Below are 20234 nucleotides of genomic sequence, written 5' to 3'. Positions count from 1 at the left end.
CTCCTCAGTACACAAGAGCTGTCTCCTGCCGAAGCACAACAAGCTGACCGCCTGGAGGCCATGATAGCATATGGGGCAGATGCGCAATATGACCTGCTCCGAGTTCTGGCCAGGTCTATGGTTTCAGCAGTCTCGGCCAGGCGCCTCCTGTGGCTCTGCAACTGGTCGGCGGATTCCTCCTCCAAGACCCAGTTGGGCTTCCTACCCTTCAAAGGGAAATTACTCTTTGGAGATGATCTGGACCAGATTATCAAGTCACTCGGCGAGAATAAGGTCCACAAGCTGCCAGAGGATCGGCCGCAGGCTGCTAGGACCTTCAGTTCCACTAGAAGCCGTTTCTGGAGTGATATATGGGCAGTCTAACATGAAGACTTTGGCTCAGGACTTTGGTCCACTCAATTTATCCAGAATCCTTTGCTTTCTTGGCCTAACTGAAACTGCTGGCATACAAGGAACTCAGACTGACCTGAGCGTGAATGGCTACTGGGAGACATCTGGAATGAATTCAGACCTAGCCAGATATGATGAAGGGTCATGAGGTCACAACAACCATATGGGCCAACTATGTTCTCACAGAATCCTGTCTCTGCTGTCTCGAGCCAGTGTAACTGGATATTCCCATAAGATTAGGAGTCTGATCAAACGACTTGCACAGGAGTGCACAGATGTGACAGGACAGAGAACTACTAAGAACTACTAGAATGATTGAGAGTCGTCAGCAGACACACGTGGGTCTATGCCTAATTGGATCTGGAGGTGGGACCAGGGAAGCTTAGCCATAGGTTGTCTGAGCTGGACACATGACATGCGGTACCTGATACTCTATGCAGTTCTATTAGGGATCATTGTATGTGTTGTCTATAAAAGTCAGCACTGACTTACAAACGGGGAGACAGACGCGCAGGAGAGCATTCTCGCTCTGTCTACCAGAGGTCTCATAAGATTGGCTTCTAATATTAAATAAACTTAAATTGGTTTGTATTAAAGTTGGACCTCTGTGTATTATTGAAACAGCACAGTTACGCTACTTTTAATGGCACAAACAAATTAGACAAGAGCCAAAGACGTTTCCGTCAACCAAGAACAACTGCCTCTCGTCCACCCTCTTCGCGTTCCCAGTCCTGGTCTCATTCCTTTCGTGGCCGAAGACCAGCCCAGGATAATCTTCCCCAGGGGGCAGCTCCCAAATCTTCACAATGAGGCCGTGCCAGCCCACGCCTCTGTCCCCAGGATAGGGGGCCGTCTCTCCCTCTTCCAAGAGGAGTAGGTCAAGCTTACCTCGGATCAATGGGTCCTGGATATTCTAAAGCACGGTTACGCTTTAGATTTTGCTCATACTCTAAGAGACACGTTCCTCTTCTCTCCCTGTGGACCACCACAGAAACAACTCATAGTACACAAGACACTCGACAGGCTCCTGGCCCTCTGAGCAATTCGCCCGGTTCCTCCGGAAGAGGGAGCCGGCCATTACTCCATCTACTTTGTAGTCCCCAAGAAGGAGGGCTTCTTCCATCCGATCCTGGATCTCAAGATGGTCAACAAAGCCCTCAGGGTCCCACACTTCAGGATGGAGACCTTACGCTCAGTGATAGCGTCGGTACACAGCGGAGAATTTCTGGCCTCCTTGGATCTGATGGAGGCTTATCTCCACATTCTCATCCTCAAGGTGCATCAGCACTTCCTTCGCTTCAAGATTCTGGGACAGCATTTTCAATTCCAAGCCCTGCCCTTTGGACTGGCGACATCTCTGTCAATGAGCGATAGACAGAGTGGTGCAACTCTTTCAGTCCCTCGGATGGGTGGTCAATTTCTCCAAGAGCAGCCTTGCTCCATCTCAGTCCCTGGACTTTCTAGGAGCACACTTCGATACAGCTGTCAGCAAGGTACTGCTGCGTCCGGATCAAGCCCGGGCGCTCATCTCCTAGGTACGGCAATTCATTTCGCGCTCTCTTCCCACAACCTGGGATTATCTTCAGGTTCTGGGCACTATGGCGTCCACTATTGATCTGGTACCTTGGGCTTTTGCGCATATGCGTCCTCTGCAGAGAGCCTTGCTCTCCCGCTGGAAACCGGTTTCTCGGGAGTTTCAGGTCATCCTCCCACTGCCAGAGAGGACCAAGGACAGTCTAGCCTGGTGGCTCAACCTGGATCATTTGTTAAAGGGAGTAACCTTGGCAGTCTCTCAGTGGGTGATTGTCACCACAGACGCCAATCTCTCCGGTTGGGGAGTGGTCTGTCAGACAAAATCGGCACAGGGGACGTGGCCGGAGTTGCAAGCATCCTGGCCAATCAATCGCTTGGAGACCAGAGCGTTACGCCTGGCGTTGAAGCATTTTCTCCCCCTAGTCCAGTGTCGGGCGGTTCAGATTCTGTCAGACAACGCAACAGTAGCGTACATAAATCATCAAGAGGAAACAGTCATCACGTTTCTCGGGAGACGGACAACGTTCAAGCCGACTTCTTGAGTCATCAACGCATAGATCCCGGAGAGTGGGAACTCTTCGAGGAAGCAGTGGCACTTCTATTCAGTCGGTGGGGGTCTCCCCACCTATACCTGATGGCCACTCTATGGAACGCCAAAGTTCCGCGATTCTTCAGCCACAGAAGAGAGCACGGCGCGGAGGGAATGGATGCCTTAGTCCTTCCCTGGCCGCAGCACATTCTCCTCTACGTGTTTCTACCATGGCCCCTGGTGGGAAAGGTAATCCAAAGAGTAGAGAGTCACCACGGTCCAGTAATTCTGGTGACGCCAGAATGGCCACGTCGACCGTGGTTCGCGGACTTGGTCAACCTCGCAGTGGACAGCCCTCTTCGCCTGGGACATCTACCACGCTTACTTCGACCAGGCAGATCGCTTCTGTCTTGCGGCCTGGCTTTTGAGAGGCGCCGGCTGAGAAGACGAGGCCGTGATCTCGACCCTCCTCAAGGCTATGAAGACCTCTACGTCCATTGCCTATGTCAGAGTTTGGAAAGTCTTCGAGACCTGGTGTGGCTCCGTACCTGTCTCGCATCTCAGTGGCTCAGATACTGTCGTTCCTGCAACAGGACCTGGAAAAGGGATTGGCCTACAATTCCCTGAGGGTGCAGGTGGCTACCCTCTGTTCCCTGATCCAGCACTGGGAGGGAACACCCCTTTCCTCTCACCCGGACATTGTCCGATTTCTCAAGGGAGTGAAACACGTTAAGCCTCCAGTACACGCTCTGTGTCCCTCATGGAGCCTTAAATTAGTTCTTCGAATTCTAGGCGACCCACCTTTCGAACCGCTACCCTCAAGGATCTTACGCTCAAGAAAGTCTTCCTGGTGGCTATTTGCTCTGCCCGCAGGATTTCGGAGCTTCAGGCGCTATCGTGCAGGGAGTCCTATCTCCGTTTCATGGATTCAGGAGTTTCCTTGCTCATAGTGCCCTCTTTCCTGCCCAAGGTTGTTTCCGCGTTCCATATGAATCAGACGGTGGAACCTCCTGTCTTTCTCAACTGAAGATTCCCGTGAGCTACGCAAGCTTGATGTTAAGTGATCTCCGTATCTTCCCTTTTAACCAATAAGAATTGTAAAGAGTGTGATATGAGTCCATTTGTACATGCATGGTAGAACTGAATCATTTTCTGAGGGCCTCTGTTAACGTTCTTCTCTCAGGTTAGTGTCTCCAGAACTATTTTTTTTTTTTTTGTGCCTACCATGGCAGGAATGAACTATGCTCTTAAGCCAGGGTATGCTGGATACAATTTCAATCTCTGAAATTTTTTTACTAGTGCCCTTTTTACTTTGTGCCAATGAGAGCCTCCTTCTGGAGTTAGTAAGGTAGTATGTACAGGCAAGATAACAAGGTGTGCTTGGAAGTTATTTTTACTTAGGCTGGTGGCACCCAACGCAATTGGGACTATTTCTGACCCTTTCTGCCACATTTCCCTGGCCTTTGATTGCATCTGTTTGTATTTGAAGATTTTATGTCTCTTCATACATAGTACAGAATACTTGCTTGGTACCCACACTTCAATTAGCAGTGTCATTTGTGTGTTTTTCTCTTCTATGTGCAGGTAGAGGTGATGCAGAGGATTGAGGTGGTTCGAGTATTCGATGTTTATAAAATGTTGGATGTGTTCCAGGACTTGCGTTGTAGTTTCTCTCAGCAGGTAGGTTCTTAGTTCACTAAAGTGCACCAAATTAAATGTGATCACCTTACTGGGATCTGGTTTCATTTAGTGGAACTGTATGTTTTTAAACTGATCAGTAATACGAAAATAATCAAGGGAATAATACAATATATATATTATATATGTAATGATGTATATTTCCACAATATCACTTATATGTATTTTTTTATTTATTCACAACATTCATTAATAATACTTGTTAAAAAAAACCGTACAAAATGTACACATAGGGGTAGATTTTCAAAGGGGTACGAGCATACCCCCAGAAAACCTACCCCAAACCCCCCCTGCGCGCGCCGAGCAAGCCCCGGGACACTCGTAAGTCCCAGGGCTTGCCTGGGTGGGGGGGCATGTCGGGAGTGACGCGGCGCTTCGGGGCGTGTCTGGGGGCGTGGTTCCAGGCCGGGGGCATTTCAGGGGCGTGGCCGAGGCCTCCGAAATGGCTCCCGGGCCGGGAAATCGCGCGCCACGCCTGCCTCTGGCAGGCGTAACTTTTAAGATAAAGGTAAGGAGGGGGTTTAGAAAGGGCCGGGGGGGGGGGGGTGGGTTAGGGAGGGGAAGGTGCGGGAGGGTGAAAGGGAACGGGCAGCACGCGCAGGGCTCGGCACGTGCAAGGTGCACAAATGTGCACCCCCTTGCGTGCGCCGACCCCAGATTTTATAAGATACGCACGACTACGTGCGTATCTTATAAAATCCCGCGTACTTTTGTTTGCGCCTGGTGCACGAACAAAAGTGCGCACATAGATTTATAAAATCTACCCCACAATATTTTAAATCGAATAAGTGCACTATATAACCTATACTTGTAAAACCCATACCATTCCCCACATCATATTAATGACGCACAAGCATTCCTAACCACTCATACCTTTATACATGCATACCCATTCATTCATACATACCACACCATCCCCTATAAAACAACCATACAAAGTAAAGAAAAAATACTCCATTAAAACAAATTGAAGAGGTACTCTTTCTCACTCAAGTATACTCTCCAACAATACAAAATGAGTGGTTTTTAATTCCAAATACCAGATGATGAATGTTTTAACTAAACTCCCATGTTCTCAAATACCAAGGAAGTTCGATTAACTCTACTCCCAATTTGACCCTATTCCCGACAGGGACCCTCGTTTCACCCACAAAGGGCTTCTTCAGGGGAACAATTTCAAGACAAATATCGACAAATATCTTCAGAATTTCATCACTCTTCTTCCGACAATGTCCGTAACTCGAGAGAACTTCCCACGCTCTTCAGAAATTCTCAATCCAATTTCAACAAGTCTATAAAATATAAAAGAAAGAAACCACACCTATCTACCAATCAAAATAAGAGTACTCAAATACTCATTTAGTCATCAATATACATACCTACCTCCACACATGGGATTCCAACATGAAAAATAGCCTTTGCAAAATCCAATGTTACCAAAACCACAGCAGCATTACGGTACGCCTACAATTACAAACCGTATACGTAGATTTACTAACCTTAGCTCAAATACCAACCTCACAAACCATCTGAATAAAAAACTAGATAGTATCTAAATTCAATGCTCTGTGAAGCTAGAGAGGAAGAGAGCATTTGATTTAGATACTATCTACGTGAGTAGTTTTAGAAAAGTACAAAGACCAGGGGACACACAATGAAGTTACTAGATAATACATTTAAAACTAATAAGAGAAAATATTTTTTTACTCCATGCATAATTAAGCTCTGGAAATCGTTGCCAGAGGATGTGGTGAAAGCTATTAGTGTAGCTGCAATTAAAAAGGTTTGGACAAGTTCCTGGAGGAAAAGTCCATTAACCATTATTAAGGTGGAGCTGCAGAAATCCACTGCTTTATTCTTGGGATAAGCAGCTTGGAATCTGTCTATCCCTTGGGATCCTGCCAGGTACTTGTCGTGGATTGGCTAATATTGGAAACAGGATACTGGGCTTAATGGACCTTTGGTCTGACCCAGTATGGCAAGTCTTATGTTCTGTTTTCTAATACTTACCCATTAACACAAATTGGTTTGGAAAAAAGCACCAAGATCATAGTCTTTTTAATTATACTTCTTACTCTTAGCTGAAGACTAATTTTGGACATTAATCTGGATTTTATCAGTTCATTATGTAGTAGAAATAGAACCTGTATAATAACCCAGTGTTTCCTAATCCTCTCCTGGAAGCACAACTAACCAGTTGGGTTTTCAAGATATCTCTAATGAATATGCATGTGGTAAATTTGCAGATATCAGATACCCAGTATATGCAAATCTATCTAATGCATATTTTATTGAGGCAATCCTGAAAATCGACTGGATAGGTGTGCCTCTAGGAGACAGTTGGAAAACACTGTAATAACCTGTGCTAATCTCTCTTCTGTCCTTTGAGTCCAATGATTTCCCACTTTTCTTACCCAGTTTCAGTTAATCAGAGCTCATTGGAAAGTCACTTAAGCTGTAGGTGTACAATCATGAAAAAAAAATTTCGACTTTGAGTTTCAAATTGAAAAATGAATCTGAGACCCTCTGAGCAGATTAGATAGCTGCTAATTTTAGATAGTTATCTTTAGGAAATATTCTTCTAAATCTAGTTGGTTAAAATTTGAATAGCTAGATTTAGAGCAGCTGGGGCTGTCTAGTTAAACTTAGCTGTTTAGTCCTGAAAATAAAGCTCTAGCTGACTAAATTCTCTTTTTTATAAACTGTCTCCCCTGCCATCACCACTCTTGAATTTAAAAAAAAAAAAAGTCCCCTCCATCACCCCAACCCTGCAAACCAGCCACTTCCCTCCCTCCTGGCTTTCTGAAATGTAAAAAATATGCCCAACTGTTGGCTTTCCCTATACCCCTCTCTCCGACCCATGAAAGAAAAGTTATAGCAATCCAGCAACACCCTGATCCACTCCCCAGGAAAAAGATAGTAGCAGGTCAAACTGCTCCCAATCCCTCCTCCCTCCCACCACCCCAAGATAAAAATGTAGCTGGCCCAGTGGCACCCTGATTCACCCCATCCTCTATAGCAGTGATTTTCAACCAGTGTGCCGCGGTACACTAGTGTGCCGCGACACATGGTCGGGTGTGCCGCGGGGAAAGTTCCCCAAACTATAGTGCCCCCTGTGTTTTGTTCCCCTACGACAGGGGTCGGGAACCCATGGCTCTTTTGAGGGCTGCATCTGGCTCGCAGACAGTCGCCACACTTTCCCACTGACCCAGCTGCTCCCCGGTCCTCCTCCGCCCGGGCTTAAAATGCTGTCAGCCCGGGCGGAACGCGGCAGGACAGCTGGAGTCAGCGGCACCGGCGTGCTCTCTTCGCCCCCCCTCCCGGCCCGGAAGAGGAAGTGAAGAGTATCGGGTGCCTGCGCGGCAAGAAGAGGCCACGCTAGTGCGCTCGGCATCGGCCCGAAGAAAAGAAGACTGCAGCGCGGCTCGGAGGAAATGAAGAGGTTCAACCGCGGCCGATGGGACTCCGCCTCTGCGAGGGCTGAAAATGAAGAGGTGAGCGTTGGGAGGAGGCTGCTGCTGCTGCTCGCGAGTTTCCGGGGTGGGGGAGAGAGAGAGTGAATGAGCGAGTTCACTCTCTCTCTCCCCCACCCCGGAAACTCGCGAGCAGCAGCAGCAGCCTCCTCCCAACGCTCACCTCTTACTTACAGCCCTCGCGGAGGCGGCGTCCCATCGGCCGCGGTTGAACCTCTTCATTTTCCTCCGAGCCGCGCTGCAGTCTTCTTTTCTTCGGGCCGATGCCGAGCGCACTAGCGTGGCCTCTTCTTGCCGCGCAGGCACCCGATACTCTTCACTTCCTCTTCCGGGCCGCGGGGGGGCCTCTGTGTGTGTGTGTGTGTGTGTGTGTGTGTGTGTGTGTGTGTGTGTGAGAGTGAGAGATTGCATGTATGTGAATGATTAAGAGCCTGTACATGTGAAAGAGAGTATGTCTGTGATTGAGAGCCTGCCTGTGAGAGAGAGAGAGAGCATGAATGTAAGTTTACCATTGGGAACCTGTATGTGTAAGTTTGTGATTGAAAACCTGTTTGTGTGAAAGAGTATGTGTGTATGATTGAGATCCTTTGTGTGTGAGAGAAATCATGTGTATGTATGATTAAGAGCCTGTGTGTATAAGTAAGAGAGAGATCATGTGTGTCTGTGTGTGATTGAGAGCTGGTTTAGGTGATGGAGCATGTGAGTATGTGATTGAGAGCCTGTGTTTAAATGAGAGAGAGAGACCATGTGTGTCTGTGTGTGATTGAGAGCTGGTTTAGGTGATGGAGCATGTGAGTATGTGATTGAGAGCCTGTGTTTAAATGAGAGAGAGAGACCATGTGTGTCTGTGTGTGATTGAGAGCTGGTTTAGGTGATGGAGCATGTGAGTATGTGATTGAGAGCCTGTGTTTAAATGAGAGAGAGAGACCATGTGTGTCTGTGTGTGATTGAGAGCTGGTTTAGGTGATGGAGCATGTGAGTATGTGATTGAGAGCCTTTGTGTAAATGAGAGAAAGAGAGGACATGTTTGTAAGCATGTGAATGAGAGTCTGTGTGTGAGAGAAAAAGACAGCATGTATTTATGTGATTGAAAGCCTGTGTGTGTGTGTAAGCGTGAAAAGATAGACAGCATGTGTGTAAATGTGTAATTAAGAGCCTATATAAGTGAGTGAGAAAAAACATGTGTATATGTGAGTACTGAGAGCATGTGTGTATAGGTGTGTCATTGAGAGCCAGTGTGAGAGAGAGCGCTGGTATGTGACTGAGAGAGGAGAAAGTTCCAAGCAAACCACCCCACCTCCTGCTAATTCAGAACAATCTCAGGACACCTGGATATCAAACGTTCCCAGGTATGCAGAGCAAAAAAATTTTTGTATCCTTATTATTTTTCATTACTGGGTCTTTGTGTCTGCTATTTTGAAATATTTTGTTGGTATCTGGAAATGTTTTATATGTGTTTTTAATTATTGGATATTCCACTCATTAGCTGTTTCGAAATATGTTCTTTTTGTTAGTACAGTTTTACTGCTGATGATTTTATATTTCTTGATTTGTTTTATAAGGATGGGTGATGTTTCTTTTTTCCTTTGTTACACTGCATACAGAGACTCTGGCTTGTTGCAGTTTCCAATTCAGTTTTTGTCTGCATGCTTCTTGTTATGCGTTTTGGTCTCTTTATTCTATGTTAGGTGAGGGACAGCACGTGATTCAGGTGAGGTTTTCTGTTGGTGTGTAGTTTCTGTGTAGGACTCTATAGCAGCCTGACTTGGTCCGTTTTCCTAATAGGAGATGTATTGGTGTCTTAAGGCCTGGTGTAATATTTTCAGAGACTTATTGTACTTTAAAAGTGTGATCTTACATAAAATGCACACATTTACTTATATTTAGTTTTAAACATATTATATGGCTCTCATGGAATTACATTTTAAAATATGTGGCGTTTATGGCTCTCTCAGCCAAAAAGGTTCCTGACCCCTGCCCTACGATGCGCAGTCACGCTTCCTACAGTGTAGGAGCCGTGTACAATAACACATGCGCGAGCTTTGAACGCTCGCGCGACTTAATGACATCACCGAGCTGGTACTTGTACTCTGGCCTCATGACCATAGTATTTCTCATTGTACCCCTTTATATTGCAGTATATGCTTGGCAGAGGTCCTTTAAGTGTGGCAGATAATGTAATACTCTTCTATTTTAGTGTGTGGCTGTGCACACTATCTCAGCAGTGATGGAGAAGTATTTGAGAATGGAAAAGGCAAATGCCGAACAGGACCCTGGACACAATTCTGACCTAGATGAAGGCCCTAGTATGAGAGGTCGACAAAAGAAAAAAGACAAGACGGTGAGCTCAAGGCAATACAGTGAAAGCTATCTTTCATTTGGATTTACTTTCACTGGGGATGCGACAGCACCAACACCACTGTGCTTGGTGTGTGGTGAGAAGCTATCCAATAGCGCCATGGTGCCAAGCAAGCTTAAACGCCATCTCCAAACGAAACACTCTTCCGTTCAAAACAAGCCGATGGAGTATTTTGTACGCTTACGTACAAACAATGAGAAAGAAGCAACTTTTTTGAGAAAAAGCACACAGGTAAATGAGAGAGCCCTCAAAGCTAGCTACCTTGTTGCTGAACTCATAGCTAAATCAAAAAAGTCTCACACTGTGGCAGAAACATTAATACTACCAGCTTGTAAAGCTATTGTAAATGAGATGCTTGGCCCTGACGCAGCCAAAGAGATAGCTAAAGTGCCTCTCTCTGATAACACAATTTCCAGACGGATTGATGACATGTCTGCTGACATTGAAACAGTTGTTTTGGAAAAGGTGCGCATCAGTAAGAAATTTGCCTTGCAACTTGATGAGTCGACGGATATCAGTGGACATTGTCAGCTGTTGGCCAATGTGCGTTTTGTGGATGGAGAAGCCATTAGAGAAAACTTCCTATTTGCAAGGCACTGCCAGAAAAATCAACAGGAGAGGTAATATTCCAGGTCACATCGGAATATCTTGATAAAAGTGGGCTTACATGGGAAAACTGCACAGGTGTCTGCACTGATGGAGCCGCAGCCATGGTCGGGCGCATCAAAGGCTTTGTAAGTAGGGTTAAAGAAAGAAACCCAGATGTTCTTGTTACCCACTGTTTCTTGCACCGTGAGGCCCTCGTTGCAAAGACCTTACCAGCAGATCTAGTTCCTGTGTTGGATGATGTTGTGCGCATAGGGGTAGATTTTCAGAGCCCTGCTCGCCTAAATCCGCCCAAAACCGGGCGGATTTAGGCGAGCAGGGCCCTGCGCGCCGGGAAGCCTATTTTACATAGGCCTCCCGGCGCGCGCAGAGCCCCGGGACTCGCGTAAGTCCCGGGGTTCTCGGAGGGGGGCGTGTCGGGGGCGTGTCGGGGGGGGGCGGGCCCGGTCGTCGCGGCGTTCCGGGGGCGTGTCGGCAGCGTTTTGGGGGCGGGTACGGGGCGTGGCTACGGCCCGGGGGCGTGGCCGCGCCCTCCGTACCCGCCCCCAGGTCGCGGCCCGGCGCGCAGCAGGCCCGCTGGCGCGCGGGGATTTACGTCTCCCTCCGGGAGGCGTAAATCCCCGACAAAGGTAAGGGGGGGTGTAGACAGGGCCGGGCGGGTGGGTTAGGTAGGGGAAGGGAGGGGAAGGTGAGGGGAGGGCAAAGGAAAGTTCCCTCCAAGGCCGCTCCGATTTCGGAGCGGCCTTGGAGGGAACGGGGGGAGGCAGCGCGGCTCGGCGCGCGCAGGCTATACGAAATCGATAGCCTTGCGCGCGCCGATCCAGGATTTTAGCCGATACGCGCGACTACGCGCGTATCTACTAAAATCCAGCGTACTTTTGTTTGCGCCTGGAGCGCAAACAAAAGTAGGCTGTTCGCGCTCGTCTGAAAATCTACCCCATAGTGAACTTTGTGAAGATGCGACCTTTGCGATGTCGCTTATTTGCGTCTTTGTGTACAGAAATGGAAGCGGAACATAAAATCTTATTGCTCCACACGGAGGTCCGGTGGCTGTCACGCGGCAAAGTGCTGGCCCGTGTGTATGAGTTGTGAGAGGAACTTAAAATATTTCTGACAAACGAGAGGTCCGATTTTTCAAAGCTGCTTGCAAGTGATGAGTGGTGTACAAAGCTGGCATACCTGGCTGATATATTTCAATATCTGAATGAACTGAACACACGGATGCAAGGCCGAAATGAAAACCTGCTTACAAGCACTGATAAAATGAACGGATTCCGTTTAAAGGTGCAGCTCTGGCAACAACATGTTCAGGGTGGCAACCTTCAGATGTTCCCGCTCACCGAGAAACTGCATGATGGCAACACTGCTGCAATGTGCGAGGTGATTGGCAGACATTTGAAAACTCTTGAGGAGAAATTGTCGTTTTATTTCTCTTCAGCCTTCACAGAATGCTTTGACTGGGTTAGGGACCCATACAGTTCATTATCCGTTGCTGGAAAGGACATGACTTTAAAGGAGCAAGAGGAACTCATTGAACTGAAGCAAGATCGCGGTTTAAAGCTAAAGTTTGCTGATCTTCCTTTAGACAGTTTTTGGTTATCTGTTGCCAAGGAGTTCCCCATTCTGGCCAACAAAGCTATTTTGACATTGCTCCCATTTTCAACCACATATCTATGTGAGCTGGGCTTCTCAAGCTTGACTGCCATAAAAACAGGGAGAGACTGAGAACTGTTGAGGAAGAGCTTCGTGTGTGTCTTTCCACCATTCCTGCCAGGATATCCCTTTTGTGTTCATCGAAACAGGCCCAGGTTTCACACTGAATGAGTATAGATACATTTAGAATCTATATTTTTAAACATATGTATAATATGTACTGTTTTAGTGTCATTTTGTGCCATTTTGGTTGGTGGTGTGCCCCGGGATTTTTTAAGTGTAAAAAGTGTGCCGCGGCTCAAAAAAGGTTGAAAATCACTGCTCTATAGAAACAAAAAAAGGGGGAGTGCCACATTTTCACTCTCCAAACCTCCTAAAATGTCCCTGAAGCCCAGTGGGAGGAGAGGGTCTTACATCCTCTTGCTGAGTACCTGCTGGGCTGAATACTAAATGCCTGTTTAGCTGACAGGTACCGGCACTTAATATTCGTACAGCACTGCACTCTGAGTGGAATTAAACCAGTCCCCCTTTCAGAAATGAGTTCTGAACAGGGATTTTTCTGTTCACTGCGGAGTACAAATAGCATTTGTGGGTTAGATACAGCTTCAGCACATTTTTTAGTAACACTTCCTTAGGCTTCAGCTACAATTTGGCTCCACTATCATGCAGAGAATGATCTCACCTCTGAGCCCCTGCCTTCTGCTGTGGTCTGCTTCACTCTCTCCAATCTCGGCTGTTTTTTAACCACAGTACATTGCACAACTGTTCCAGCTCCTCACCCTACAGATGCGCTTGCTCCTTCAGCTTCTTTCTGCCTGCATACTCCTGTTCCTCCTTTATTTATTTCTATTTTTTTTTTAGCACCTGTACCCTGCACCCAGCAAGGTACAAAACCTAATTTAAAAAAAAAAAAAAAAGCAAAATTTACAGAGACATAAAATACATCATCAAATAATAAGATACAACAAAATAAAATATGAATATAAAAACAATAAACAAAGTCAATAAACAATGTAGTAATCACAAATTGGCCAAACACAGCATCATTAGACCTAGCCCAGTAGTAAATCTGAATGAGAAGGTAAGAAAGTAGAAAGTTTCAAAATGTGCCTAAACTTTTTGAAAGTTTGTTTCTATCCCCTGTTTTGAAAGTGAGTTCTACAGAACAGGAACACAGGTAAAAGTCTGAGATCTAGTTCTGACCAACCTGTATTGTTTAGATGATGGAACACTTAGTAAGAAAACATTATCTGAACACAAACAAATGACACAGGAAAGTATTACACAAGCTTATGACCCAGGCGCTCTGGAACCAGGCCATTGAAAGCCCGCAATCCCAGACAGTTAATTTTAAATTGTGCTCGGCATTGGATTGGGAACCAGTGAAAGTTACTCAGAACTGTCAAAATGTGTTCCTTAATCTGAATAGCCCACATGCCCTTACAGAGACTTTAAAGGGATCTCTACAAATGAAGAGTTACAATAATCCGTTTGAGCAGTCACTAGGGTTTGGACAACCATTAATTTATTTATTTAAACATTTTTATATACCGATAACCATTTACATATCATACACATCGTACCGGTTTACAAGCAACAGAAAGGGATAGCCAGAGAAACGGGCGTATCCTTTACAAAGAACATTGAACTGTAAAAAATGAGTGATAGTAATAACTTAAAATAAATTACAGTGTTAATAGAAATCAACTTAAAATACATTAGTGTTAACAATAACAGTAACAAAATTGTAATAATTACAGTGCTAAAGAGTAGAGTGTTCAATTCAGAAGTTAACAGAAGAAACAGAGAGAGGATAATATAATTGGACAGTTAGAGTATATAAACACACTACTATTAGAATATATAGACTTCACATTTGAAAAAATGACACACGGTAATTACATGTAATAATGCGGTTTTGTATTTGATGTTATTTGATGCTGTGACACCGAAAAATATGGCTTCAAACAATAAGCCAAGTGCAACTTATACCAAGCCCTATTGCACAACTGTACAATATGTTTTTCAAAATTAAGATGGGAATAGTTTCACCCCGAGGCTCTGAGCCGTTGTTTTTAAGGAAAGGATGGAAGCATCAAGATAATCTACTCACTGAAAAATCAGCTCCTTCCTTTTTATCCAGCCAGGCCAGTCCATTACACTCGGGTTATACATGCCTGCCACCGATGGAGACAGAGATCAAAAGCTTGCTGACAGCCTGCCAGCAGTTTCTGTCTCCAGAAGATGGTGGATATGTTAATCTGAGCTGTGGACTTTGGCATAGCTGACTGTACTGCAAAAGGCTCCTCGACTGTAAAGCTCCCTCAGTTGTGCGAGTCCCCATTGGTCGATGATTAAGGTCGAGCTTGGGGTGGGGGGGAGCTCCAGAGGTGATGTCTGTTCCCCTCCCTCTGTTGAGCAGTTTGCGATAATGAGAGAGCTTCCAGGAGGGTAAAGCGTCTGTCAGTTGGCATTCTTCTGCCTTTGGTTTTCTCTATCCCCCATCCACGCTGCGAAAGCTAGAGCAAGAGGCAAAGGGAGACTGAACTTTTAAATTGGCCTGTTTTTTTCAACGGATCAATTAAAAAAAAAAAAAAAAAGAGTAAGTCTTTCAAGCCCAGCAGAGGAGTGATCGGAGAAGCAGTGGATGATGTCGGGAGGCCCTAGTTCAGCGAGGTAATTGGAATACGTTTCTCTGGGGGAGGCTACAACTATTTGATAGCTCTGGGGATGCCGTGAGTGGGCGGCCACAAACATCAGGGAACTGTGTGGTGCGGGCAAGATGGCGCCAGCAGCGCAGGAGGAAGTCCGCACTGTGTTCTTCCTGCAGAATTTGCTTGATAGTGCTTCTCTGAGACTGTTGGGAATGCTTCACGACCAAGGGGGTGGGGGATATCTATCCACGTTTTTGTGGAGGCAGGAGGCTTTGGGGACTGGGGAAATGTTTGGAACTTTAGTTCCTGCTATGGGGTAGTAGGCAGCCATTTTAGGACAGGGAATGGAGCAAGAGGACGAGCCTCTTTCACTGATGCTTGCCTTTTGCAGGGGACCCTTCAAGCAGGAGGATCTTTTTGTGGCTGGTCCCATATGCCCAGAGGAGGAAGAAGGCACAAATGGATCTAGATCCCAAGGACTCCTCCCAAGGACTCCAGGGAAGAGCCCTTCCACGCTGATGATTCCCTTGAAGAATTTCAGGGTTTTTCCTCTGGGGATTTGGAAGAAAGGGAACTTCTCCCCTCCCTTGAAGCAGAAGCCCACAGGACCATTGTGTGATTGTATTGATGAATTATCCTTTCTGATCGTGTAACCCCCTGCACTCTGCAATTAGATGAGGGTACAGGTGCTAGGCTGTGGTAGTGAAAGAGGATCCTATCATAGTTAGTCTGCATAAGGCATTGTGTTTTCTTAGCGTTCTGACAGGTGGATATAGAACCAGTGGGTTATGCACCTCTACCAGCAGGTGGAGACAGAGCAGAGCTGACATCACGGTATATATACTCCTGCACTGACATCAACCTGCCAGTATTCTCCATCTCCAGCAGATGGTGGACATGCATCTCCCTACTGGGGATTGCTTAAAGTTTTTTAAAAGGAGAAAAGAAGAAGAAAATGTATTCGCCCTGCTCTCCTGTGGTGATACCTCATGGTCCCTCCCTCAGTCGAGAATTCCTGAGGTTATATCTTTGGATCCCTCCCTCAGATGAGTGCCTTAGTCTGGTAGCTGGTTTTCAGCTGGCGTGGACTTAGCTTTAAAAAAAAAAATAGCTGAAAGGCAAGGGGCGTAGGAAGCTGAGCATATGCCCTCTCCCCCTCACAGCTGGAGACCAACTCTGTACTTAACCAGGATAGGCTGAGCTCAGGTGAAAAAAAAAAAAACCAGTTGTGTAGGGATTCCTGCTTCCTCTGGCCTCTGTGTTCAGTGCGCCAATCCGATGTAATGCCTGCCTCCAGGGAAGCTTAACAGATGTGGGCAGCCTGGCAGGTTGAGCAGCCTTTTGTCTAGGCCCAGCTCTCATTCTTTTCTTGTTTGTTGCATGGTAGGCTGTGGCGGCATTTAGCGCATTTTTTTCCTACACATTAGGCTGCCCTCTTCAAATTTTGTCATTTTGTGCTAGTGCATCCGGCTGTGCAACTAGTTGTATGCCCAGTTTGTGCGCCTAGTTGGGATTCCAGTTGGTTAGGGCGTCTATCTGGGCATTCACACGCACACACTTATCTACACACACAATCTGAGCGGCCTCATGGGACTCAGTTTTTGAACGCTCATTGAGGCACAGTATTAATCGCCTAAATATTGGATGCCTAATTTTTGAATGCCTAGTTTTTTCCAGCACGAATACAGCTGGATGCACACTTCTCAGATGTCTGTTAGAGCATACTGACAGACTGATGGTACCTATAGCAGAGAAGCCTAAGCGCCTTGCCCTCTGTGCTACTTGTCATATTTGGGCATTTCAGCCTGGTGTTCCTTCTAACTTGTGTCAGTGCTGCTTGGAGGCTCAGGGGGAATTGCCTTCGTCTGATTTTAGTAAGTCCAGGTCTTCCTAGCCTGATGTGGGACTGGGAAAACAGCTGTCAGGAGGGTTGCTGACTTTGAAGCTCCGCTAACTGGTTCGTCAGCGGGGGAAGGTAGTTCAGTGGGCACAGGACAGATGCCCCCTGGTTTTAGCATAGATCTCTGCTTTTTCTTGGGTAGAATTTTGTTAAGGACTGCAGTCTTTTCTTCAGGCGCAGTCCTTGGCCCCAGCCACTTCTAACAGGTCAGGGTCGCAGGCAGCAAAGTCCTGCACTCCTGGTGCTGTGGGTAAATGTCGGAGTGTGCCTAGATCTGCTGCCAGTTTTCCCGATAGGGAACCCAAATGGCACGGATGATGAAGCCAATCCTTACTGCCTGGAGGATGGAGAAATTCCTCCAGTATTGGAGCCTTATAGAACTATGTTGTGGTTCTTTTATAGAGATGAGTTACTGGCTCAGATTTCTCAGACCTTGAAGATGCTGGGAGTACCTGGGACTGAATCCATATTTGAGCCAAAGAAAGATCCTGTTTTGATTTCTTTGCGTAAAGTCTCATGTTTCTTCCCTAATATGGAGGCCATTCAAGAATTGATTAATCTTGAATGGGTGTCCTGGAAGCTAATTTCAAAAGGGTATGAGTCTTGAAAGGACTGTACCCCTTGAATCCAGCTGCGAGAGAGCAAATGCAATTTCCGAAAGCGGATGCGTTTGTGTGTGCCATTACCAAGCGAACAACTATTCCTATAGAAGGGGGAGTGACCTTGAAGGATGCACAGGATTGAAGCTATCCTTAAGCAGGCCTTTGAAGCAATGATTTGAATTTGCAGATAGCTTCTTGCTGTTCCCTGGTGGCTCGCTCTTGTTTACTTCTCTCTCAGGAAATCTATGAATTCCAGGGCTGTGATGGGACTATCAGCCCCCTTTCTGGCAGATGCAGATTGCGATTTATTCCACACTTTGGCCATAGGGGTGGCTTCGGTAATAGCAGCTAGGCATCAGTTATGGCTGGGAAATTGGCCGGCCAATGCAACCTCCAGGCTAACCTTACTAAGTTGCCCTTTAAAGGCTTGCTTTTGTTTGGGAGCGAGCTTGAGAAATTGGCCAATAAGTGGGGTGAGTCCCAGGTTCCTCGGTTGCCAGAGGGTAAGAAACAGACACTGCACTCCTTCAACATGAGAGGTCATATTAGGGGATCCAAATGTTTATGACCTTACAAAGGAGCGGCCTTTCAGAGGGCTTGATCTTTGGGTAGATCTGAGTCCTTTTGTCCCAGGCAGTCCAGATGGGGTGCAGGCTTGGGTAGTGGAGCCCCCTGAGCCACCCAGAGAAGGTGTGCCAACCCACTCCCGGGAACAGGAGATAGGGGGTTGTCTTTCTCTCTTTTATCAGAGGTGGGTCGAAATCACATCAGACCAGTGAGTTCTGGAGGTGATAATAGATGGCTATGTGCTGGAGTTTCACAGTGTTCCTCGGGATGTGCTCATGGTGTCTTCCTGCACACTCTGCAGAAGAGACAGGCAGTGGAGTGTATGTTGACAAAATTCCTCAGTCTGTGGGCTGTGGTTCCAGTGCCCAAGTCTCAAGAAAATATGGGCTGATATTCTATTTGCTTCATTGTTCCCAAGAAGGAGGGCTGTTTTTGCACCATCCTGGATCTCAAGGGGGTCAACCATCATTTGCGTGTGACTCATTTTTGCCAGAGGATGTGGTTAGTGCAGTTAATGTAGCTGTGTTTAAAAAAGGATTGGATAAGTTCTTGGAGGAGAAGTCCATTACCTGCTATTGATTAAGTTAACTTAGAAAATAGCCACTGCTATTACTGGCAACAATAGCATGGAATAGACTTAGTTTTTTGGGTACTTGCCAGGTTCTTATGGCCTGGATTGGCCACTGTTGGAAACAGGATGCTGGGCTTGATGGACCCTTGGTCTGACCCAGTATGGCATGTTCTTATTTTCGCATGGAAACCTTGCGCTCAGTGATAATGGCAGTTCAGTCGGGGGAATTTCTAATGTCTCTGGATTTGTCCAAGGAGTTAACCTGCATATTCCCATCCAGCTAGAGCATCAACGAGTTCTGTGTTTCACCATTTTATGGTGTCATTTTCAGTTTCGAGCACTACCTTTTGGTTTGGCCACCACGTCCAGAACATTTTCCAAGGTGATGGTGGTGGCCGAGTTGAGAACAGATGGGATCCTGGTACACCTGTGCTTGGACAACTGGCTGATTCAGGCAAGGTGATCTCCTTGTTGCAGGAGCTAGATTGGATGGTGAACCTGACCAAGAACAAACTTCAGCCATCACAGTCACTAGAGTATCTAAGTGTTCGGTTCGACATGAAACAGGGCAGGGTGTTCCTGCCGGAGTGCTGTATTCAGAAGCTGATAGCGCAGGTGTATCTATTGATGGAACACAATACGCCCGACTGTGTGGTCCTATCTACAGGTGCTCGGATTAATGGCAGCAGCCCTGGCGGTGTTGCCATGGGTGAGGGTGCACTGTTGTCTCGTTGGAGCCCACCGTCTCAGGACTATATGATTTGGCTTTACCTATCGATGGACGTCTGCACTCACCTGCAGAGGTGGTTAAAAGCGGATCATCTAAGAAAGGGTGTTTCTCTAAGATCACTGGACTGGCTAGTACTTATGATAGATGCGAGCCTCCAGGGTTGGGGAGCTCACTGTCAGGAGCTGACAGCGCAAAGGTGCTGAAGTGCAGAAAAGTCTCTCTGGAACATCAATCGGTTGGAAGCCCATGCAGTCCGGTTAGCATACTTGCGGTTCAGCAACAGATTGCAGGGTTGAACAGTCCGGATGATGTTGCACAATGCAATGACAGTGGCTTACATCAATCGGCAGGGAATGACCAAGAGCCAGCAAGTGTCGCAGGAAATAGCTCAATTTATGGAATGGGCAGAAGTGCATCTTCAGGAGATCTCAGCCTCGCACATTGCAGGAAAAGACAATGTAAAAGCTCACTTTCTCAGCAGACAGTCTGGATTCAGGAGAATGGAACTTGTCAAATGAGGCATTTCAGTTAATAGTGGATCGCTGGGGCCTTCCATTTCTTGACCTGCTGGTGACTTCTTGCAATATGAAGGTTCCTTGCTTCAGTCGCAGGAGATATCCAGAGTCCTTGGGCATCAATGCCCTCATGCTGGAGTGGCCAGAGGGTAAGCTCTTGCATGCCTTTCACCTGTGGCCCATGCTGGGCAGAATGATTCAAAAGATCAAGAGTCACAGAGAGATGATGCTACTGGTGGCACCAGATTAACCCAGGAGAGACCATGGTATGCAGATTTGCAAAGGCTCTTGGTGGACTCTCCCCTCTGGTTTCCAGTGCACAGGGATCTGCTATGGCAGGGGCCTGTTCTTCACGCAGATCATAAGAACATAAGAAAATGCCATACTGGGTCAGACCAAGGGTCCATCAAGCCCAGCATCCTGTTTCCAACCGTGGCCAATCCAGGCCATAAGA

At 46.7% G+C, this 20234-nt stretch overlaps 1 protein-coding gene across 7 annotated transcripts in view; it reads left to right on the top strand.

The window, feature by feature from the left end:
* Positions 1 to 20234, top strand: part of RAD51D (RAD51 paralog D) — a 175801-nt gene that overhangs the window by 68075 nt on the left and 87492 nt on the right. For all 7 annotated transcript variants that reach the window (XM_029613008.1, XM_029613012.1, XM_029613006.1 and 4 more), the window contains one exon: positions 4037 to 4132. In XM_029613008.1, coding sequence (XP_029468868.1) covers positions 4037 to 4132 — 96 coding nt within the window. The remainder of the gene's footprint in view (positions 1 to 4036; positions 4133 to 20234) is intronic.

The sequence above is a fragment of the Rhinatrema bivittatum genome, chromosome 8 (assembly GCF_901001135.1).
Source record: "Rhinatrema bivittatum chromosome 8, aRhiBiv1.1, whole genome shotgun sequence".
NCBI classification, from domain to species: Eukaryota; Metazoa; Chordata; class Amphibia; order Gymnophiona; family Rhinatrematidae; genus Rhinatrema; species Rhinatrema bivittatum.
Note: the sequence above shows the minus strand (reverse complement) of the source record. Positions and strands in the feature narration are given on the sequence as shown.